The sequence below is a fragment of the Mus pahari genome, chromosome 1 (assembly GCF_900095145.1).
Source record: "Mus pahari chromosome 1, PAHARI_EIJ_v1.1, whole genome shotgun sequence".
NCBI lineage: Eukaryota > Metazoa > Chordata > Mammalia > Rodentia > Muridae > Mus > Mus pahari.
Window position 1 is genome coordinate 74,475,050 of NC_034590.1, and position 8,275 is coordinate 74,483,324.

General features: G+C 38.7%; 1 protein-coding gene across 1 annotated transcript; it reads right to left on the bottom strand.

Annotated features, from left to right (window-relative positions):
- Nucleotides 1-3,408: 3,408 nt before the first annotated feature.
- Nucleotides 3,409-4,344, bottom strand: LOC110333817 (olfactory receptor 51B4). Its single transcript, XM_021215553.1, has one exon. It carries the CDS (start codon nt 4,342-4,344, stop codon nt 3,409-3,411), a length of 936 nt encoding a protein of 311 aa, XP_021071212.1.
- Nucleotides 4,345-8,275: the final 3,931 nt, after the last annotated feature.

Genomic DNA, 8,275 nt, shown 5'->3' on the forward strand with positions numbered 1-8,275 from the left:
TCCTCACACAAATGAGTGACAGGCATGTCCGTGACAGAACACACAGGAGAAGGGAAGGTTGGGACTCAGAAAAGGAATGTTTGGATGTTTGGTAAATTGTTCAGAAATATGAGAATAAAAGAGAAATTCAGATTCCAAGTGATATGAATGGAAATAAAGGGAATAACCGTCTTTGTTATCATGCTTAACTTGCTGAATGTCTCAGTGCCTTACCATCATGAAGCGACTGTAAACTTGCAGGATTCTGGACAGCTGGGTGTCTTATCAAGGATCTGTTGGCCTTTAGTAAGAGGTGATGAGTGTTCACAAACATGAACTGAATGGGTTCATGCAAAGCCGTTGGAGAACTGACATAATAATTGCTATATCTATAAGATAAGAGTCTGACATGAATGCAACACAACCAGTCAAATTATACAAAAAAATATTTTGTGGTATTATCTCCAAGAAGACTTTAAGCAGATGGGGAAACAACTTGGCTTAGCAGACTCACAGAAGTGATAGAGAAAAGCCTCTACTTTCATGGAGTCTAGGAATGTGACACTGGGACCAGAACAAACAAAGAACCTCTGTGTAAGGAACTGGGCATGGGGTGGTGAGTGACCATGAAGATGAGGACTGAGACACTTGTCTGAAAGACACTCCTGTTGAGAAGAATATTGCTTTTACCTCAGTTCTGCAATAAGTGACTTTATATATCATCATGTCTATGCTGTCTATGCTATGATGTTTCCCTCCCTCCCGGAAAAACCCTACCACATCCTCCTACCCCCTGCTTCTATGAAGGTGTTCCCCCACCCATCCACCCACTCCCACCTCCCTGCCCTTGATTCCCCTACACTGGGGCATCTATCGAGCCTTCATAGGACCAAGGACCTCTCCTCCCACTGATGTATGACAAGGCCATCCTCAGCTACATTTGCAGATGGAGCCATGTGTACTCCTTGGTTGATGGCTTAGTCCCTGGGAGCTCTGGGGGGTCTGGTAGGTTTATATTGTTGTTCTTCCTATGAGGTTGCAAACCCCTTCAACTCCTTCAGTCCCTTCTCTAACTCCTCTATTAGGGACCCTGTGCTCAGTCCAATGGTTGAATGCTAACATCTGCCTCTGTATTTGTAAGGCTCTGGCAGGGCCTCTCAGGTGACAGCTATATCAGGCTCCTTTCAGCATGCACTTCTTGGCATCCACCAAACCCAGACACTATAAATTACTTTTTTTTCTTTTTTTTTCTTAGAAATTTTCTTCATTTAAATTTCAAATGCTATCCTCTTTCCTAGTTTCCTCTCCAAAAATCCCCTATCTCCTTTCCCCTCCCCCTATTCCCCAACCCACCCACTCCTGCTTCCCAGCCCTGATATTCCCTTATACTGGGACATAGAATGTTCACAAGAAAAAGGGCCTCTCTTCCTATTGATGGCCAACAAGGCCATCCTCTACTACATGTGCAGCAAGAGACATGAGTCCCACCATGTGTTTTCTTTGATTGCATATGCCAAAAGGATTTTGCTGACAGGACCCTGATATAGCTGTCTCCTATGAGGCTATGACAGTGACTGGCAAATACAGAAGTGGATGCTTACAGTCATCTATTGGATGGAACACAGGGTCCCCAATGAAGGAGCTAGAGAAAGTACTCAAGGAGCTGAAGGGGTCTACAAGCCTATAGGAGGAACAATATGAACTAACCAGTACCCCCAGAGCTCCCTTGGACTAAACCACCAATCAAAGAAAACACATGGTAGGACTTGTGTCTCTAGCTGCATATAAATTATTTTTTAAAACGTAGATTATACATTTCACTTAAAATTATATTATATTTTATTTATTTTATTTTGGGGTTTTCGAGACAGTGTTTCTCTGTATAGCCCTGGTTGTCCTGGAACTCACTTTGTAGACCAGGCTGGCCTCGAACTCAGAAATCTGCCTGCCTCTGCCTTCCAAGTGCTGGAATTAAAGGCGTGTGCCACCACAGCCTGGAAAAATTATTTTTTATTAAAGTTGATTTACTAACAAAATGATTTTAAATAGTCAACCTGTTTCTTCATTATTCTTTGCCATCTAATCTGAGTAAGAGAATCAAGGAGTTTGCTATGAGATTGTATCTTGTAGGAATCTCAGAAACTATGCCTGTAAATTCTCACCATAATGACTGCCTAAATATAAGCTGCACAAGGAAAGGAGTGATTGAAAAATTAGCATGAATGAGGAAAAGACCATAAGGCCTCAGCTATACACTAAGAACTACAGACAACTCAGGAATGTGGAGAATTATTCTTCCCCAAGGAAGAGCAAAACAAATGAATATTCAATAATAATCATACATCCTTCACAACATACATACAATGACATTATATAGACCGAACATGTTGTATTTAGAAAGATATAGATACACAGAGATGATAGATAGATAGATAGATAGATAGATAGATAGATAGATAGATAGATAGATAGATAGATAGATAGATAGAGGTAGATAGGCGTATGTGTGTGTGTGTGTGTGTGTATGTGTGTGTATGTGTGTGTGTAACAACATTTAATGAATTTGAAAAGGAGCAAGGAAGGGTATAAAGAATGGCTTGGAGGCGGAAGTGAGAAACTAACATAATTGCATTACAATATCAAAAATAATAATTTTTCAAAAAAAAATGAATGGGTTGACTGATGGACCTTGGGAATCAGAGAGTGACTGTCATGAATTAAGTAGCACTGTGAACCCACCAGATTCTGATGGAGACTTTCAGAGTCATGCAGATGGCCCATGCTAAACCCGTTATATTGGAAACAAAGCAAAAACATGTAAATAAAGAATGAGGGCTTGTTGGGAGGAGAGAAAATTGATAGGGGTGGGAAGGACACACAAAGGCAAAAGTAAGTGTATATATGAAAATGTCAGCCACAAACTTAATTTAAAAACTAGTAAAACACTATCCTGCTTAAGAAAAAAAAACATATTCTCATCTCTCTCATTTTCACATCAATAAATGTGTGCCTAAACCAAGCTATTTCTTTCCATTGAATTTTGATTTTACGAAAGACTGATTTTTCTTCCTTTCATTACAGAACCAGAACTATTGTATTTTTAGTACTTCCTATATTCATTTCTGAATGAAAGGTGGGGAAGGAAGAGAGAGACAGACAGAGTAAGACAGACAGACAGACAGACAGAGTGAGACAGACAGACAGACAGACAGACACAGACACAGACACAGACACAGACACAGACACAGACACAGACGACACAGACACAGACACAGACACAGAAAGGAGACAGATTTCCTTGCTTGGTTTAGCTTTCCTTATTGTATAATATGGAAAATTCATCCCATACTAAAGAAATATTATTTAAGACAAGATTTGTTTCTGATAAAGGGCCAGAAATCATGGAGAACTTGAGAATGTAATAAGGATTCAAGTCCTACTGTGTTTGGACAGTAGACGGAGAATGCTCCTCTGAATTTGCTTGGTCTTGATGCTGTAAATGATGGGGTTCATAAATGGAGGAAAGAGAAAGTAGACATAGCTCATGGTAATGTGCACCACATGGGGGGCATTCTTTCCAAACCTGTGAATGAAGGTCAGGCCAATCACAGTGATGTAAAAGACCAAGACACAGCTAATGTGGGACACACAGGTGTTGAGAGCCTTTGCTCTCTCCTCTCCAGAGGCGATGCCCATAACTGTCTTCAGAATGAGGACATAGGAAAACACAATGATGAGCGCATCAAGGAAGAAAGTCAGGGCAACCAAAACAACTGGGTATATGCGGTTAAAGGTAATGTCAGCACATGCCAGTTTCATGACATCTTGGTGGAGGCAGAAGGCATGAGAAAGAACATGGGAACGGCAATATGAGAACCAAAAGAGAGGCAGGATTGGGGGCACGATGGACACAAATGCTCTGAGTAGTACCCCCAGTGCCATCTTCATCACCCTGGAATTGGTAAGGATAGAGTTGTAATGCAGAGGTGTGCAGATGGCGACAAATCGGTCATAAGACATGGCAAGCAAGACCCCTGATTCTACAATGGCTAGTGAGTGAATGAAGTAGGACTGAATGAAACAGGCCCCATGTGCAATCTCCCTCTGGTTCAGCACCAGGACACCCAGCACTGTGGGCATCGTGGTTAGTGTCATCCCAAGGTCCGTACTTGCCAGCACAGCCAAGAAGTAGTACATGGGCTCATGAAGACTGTGGTCACTCCAAATGATGAAGAGAAGGGTACCATTCCCTAAAATGATGGAGAAATAGATGACAAAGAAAGGGATAGAGATCCAGTGGTGAATCATTTCCAAGCCCAGAAAGCCAGTCAGTAGGAAAGGAGCATCACTGCTGTTGGGCCACATGGTGGGATTTCAGTTAGAGACAGTTTCAGAGATGGACTGTCTAAGTAAGCAGCCCTTTTCCTACCACCACCTCATGGTAGCATGACTTCAGGTCACTTTTCATTTCCAAATATTCACGTTTTTATGCATCATTTAGGACTTAAATGGTTTTTTTTTTCTCAGCAGATCTTTGCCTATAATAGCAAAATCAATCACCATGAGTCAATATCATAATTTACTAGTAAGCATGTAGCTTTTAACATCGTGATGTATTTCCAACCCTTTCACATAGACATCACTGTCCGGCTTCAGATCCATCTCTTTCACTCTTCTTTTCTTAAAGATTTTTAAAAATTTTGTGTGTGGGTGATGTGTCTGCATGTTAGGATATGTCTGAGCACCATGTATTTAATGCCCACAGAGGCCACAAAAGGCCATCAAATTGCCTGGAGCTAGAGTTGCAGATGACTGTGAGTGGCTATGTGAGTGCAGGGAATCAAACCTGAGTCCTCTAGCAAAGCAGCCAATGCTGTTAACCAATAACCAATCTTTCCATCCCCTGATTCCCCCACTATTTTATTCTGTCTCGTATTATCTCATAGAACATTTTGTTGTAATTTTACAAAACTTGATTTTGTATATACTTTTTTTTTTCTTGAAACAAATGAGATAACCCAAAAAGAAAAAAAAAGACTAAGCAAAATTCTTAGTCCACAGTAAGGAGTTCACTACCATGAAATGTTTAGTTATATTTTCAATGTGGCTACCTCAAGTGCATATAAATAAAGAACTCTCGACTCTCTATAAAATTTAAACCAGTAGACAAAACAAGCAAATACACTTTAGAACACTGTGATTACTCCACGGATTTGGGGCTTATTAAAATCTCATTACTGAAATATATACAACACCTGAAACAGTGTAGATAAATAGGTTTATGAGAGAGAGAGAGAGAGAGAGAGAGAGAGAGAGAGAGAGAGAGAGAGAGAGAGAGAGGGAGAGAGAGAATATTTTTGAGGTTTCTAGAAAAGCCTAATATATAAAATGGTGGTAGGTTTAAATTATTGGTTTTTTGGAACAAAAAATAATTGGNGAAATATATACAACACCTGAAACAGTGTAGATAAGTGGGTGTGTGAGAGAGAGAGAGAGAGAGAGAGAGAGAGAGAGAGAGAGAGAGAGAGAGAGAGAGAGAGAGAGAGAGAATATTTTTGAGGTTTCTAGAAAAGCCTAATATATAAAATGGTGGTAGGTTTAAATTATTGGTTTTTTGGAACAAAAAATAATTGGGTCAGAAATCAGTAGTTGAGAGCATAAAATTTATATGGCAAGACACAGAACAAAGTTACAATCTAGCACACGGGGTTAATAGTGATCATATTGCTGAGGAAGGCAATCCCATATGCTACAGTCATTGATACCTATAAATCCTTATCCATGAAAATCAAGACTAGGCTTCTTATAGAACTTTGAGCTATGACCTATGCATAATTTATATACCTATAAAATAACTTCACTTTTATTTGCATAAAATCAAGAAAATTTGAAGCAAGTATATTATAATAATTAAAAACATGGGAAATATTTTACTGACAAATTAAATTGGATCTCTGTGTCCAAAGTATTTTAAAATAATTTTGTATGGTAAACAGCATCAGTAATAAGTCTGAAGAGGATTTCAGAAAGAGTGCGATGATAACAATCTTTGTAACCCTTCCATCAGTATTAGCAAAGTCCTATCAACAATCAGAAGTACATATACGGGAATTGTAGTACAGTGTAATCTCTCTGATAATAAGCCATTTGTCTGGGGGAAAATAGTAGAAGAAAAGTGAGTGATCTCTGAAAGTAACACTATTTCAGAGCACTCTACCTGTGCAGAATTGGTCATTCTGAAAAGCTGGGTGGTAGCTATTTTGATGGAGAAAAAAAGGACATTATCATGATACGGTGGATTGTGACCTGTTAGTGGCTCACCTTGGCTGCACAGAACTAATGTGTGTACCACCATAAGCCAAAATTCCTGCTCCAAACTTATGCCCCCATGTGGAGAGGAGAGAATGAGAAGAGATAAGCTTCACAGCTTGTTATGCAGTACAGAAGAGAATCACACATCCCTGCATCCTGCCACTTTGAATGTGGCCCAGAGTCAGTAAGCAGAAGACCCAGCTTGCTTCCTTCTAGACCTTGGATAAATCATGATTTAAGTACTAACACTAAGCAGTAACTCTTTTGAGACGAGTTAGAAATTGTTAGTATGTATTTTATTGAATTAAACCAAAGAGTATTCTATTTGGTATTAATCCTCCTTACTAGAAACTATACTGATATTTAATTGTAGTGTAACTGGCAGCATCAGAAACTTTATACATATCTGACATTAAAGAGCTGCTCATTTTAGAGACACTACTTATGCGGGGCTGAAAAATGTCTTAAAAGCAACTGTGGCTCTCGCAGAGGACATCAATTCAGTTTCCAACACCGGGACAGTAGCTCACCATCATCTTTAACTTCAGTTCCAGGGTTTCCAACTCATAATATCACTGACTGAGTTCCTTGGAAGAATTCTGTATCATTATCAGGCAAGCTTATTGGGTTCTCATGAATGTAGCACTGATTCTCACAAAGAAATAAGTCCTGTGTCCTCAGCAGCTTGTCAGAATGTCACAAACATCATCCAGAGATTATTCAGATAGTTCTAAATAATTTTCAAACATCTTCACACTCAATGTTTTCTGATACTATTCCCTTAACCTGAGCCTATAATTCAGAATGTGTGTTTATTTACAAGAGCTGTGTAGATGAGAATCACCCAACTATAAAACTATAAGATAAGGGTGGCAACCTAAAGTCACAGCTTTGAGGAAATTGTTTACACCTTACCTACCTTATATGCTAATTAAGATAGGAACTCTGGAATGAGAAGTTGGATTCTTCGGAATTTGTTTTCTTTATCACAGAAAGAAATAAGAGTATCCTAAAGAAATGAACAAATAAATGGACAGTTTATCACAGGGCGCTAAGGTTGGTTTGTCTTTGCCTTTTCTTAGCAAAAACTTTACAGCAGTAAATGGTTCAATAATATAAAAGTATCTGAATTTTTAAATAAGGTAAGTTTTTAAAAATGTTTATTGTTTTTGGTCAGGTATGATTCTGGTGAACTGGCCACTGTTAGTAGTACAGCAGAAGTAGATGCCTAATGATTACACGATTAACGTGAATGAACATAAGAACGGGAAGACAATACATCACTTGAATTTTCTAGAATAAAGAAATTAAGTTTTTGAAAAGATCAAATCATTTTCCTCAGGTTGAATATTATGTGTAATAGAGAAATTCAAATTTAGCATTCTATGGCTAAAATATTAAGCTTATGGTTCCATTAAACTTAAACAGCAACTCTTCTGTTCATGACTGCCATTCANTGTAGCATGTCCTTTCCTTAAATCCTTACTTAAATAAAAATATTGCTTACATTCTCAACTTCTCTTCAAGAATTTTTAAAAGCCAAGTAGAAGACTTAATTTTAAATATATATACTGTACTTTGAATGTATATTTCCTTACCTGACAGTTTCTTCTTTGTGATTTCTGAACATTTTACATCAAACCCTCACTATACATTCAGAATCCTAATGATAGGCATATTTATTGAAGGGCCAACTCCCAAGGTACCATTCTGTCTCACTTCCATGGAGGCTATTTGAGAGTACCAAGTAAAAGCCAGGGGACTAACTCATAGTTAATAGCATGTATTTGTAACAATGCTGGGTAGCTCACAACCTGTGTAACTCCTGATCCATGGAAATTAGCACTTTCTTCTGAACCCCAGAGACACCTGTTTTCTACCCTCACCTCTCTCTCTCTCTCTCTCTCTCTCTCTCTCTCTCTCTCTCTCTCTCTCTCTCTCTCTCTCATACACACACAGACACACACGCATAATTTAAAAAAAA

What these genes read in the sequence shown, in the direction of transcription:
- LOC110333817 (XM_021215553.1), bottom strand. Translation starts at nt 4,344, where the DNA reads ATGTGGCCCAACAGCAGTGATGCTCCTTTCCTACTGACTGGCTTTCTG.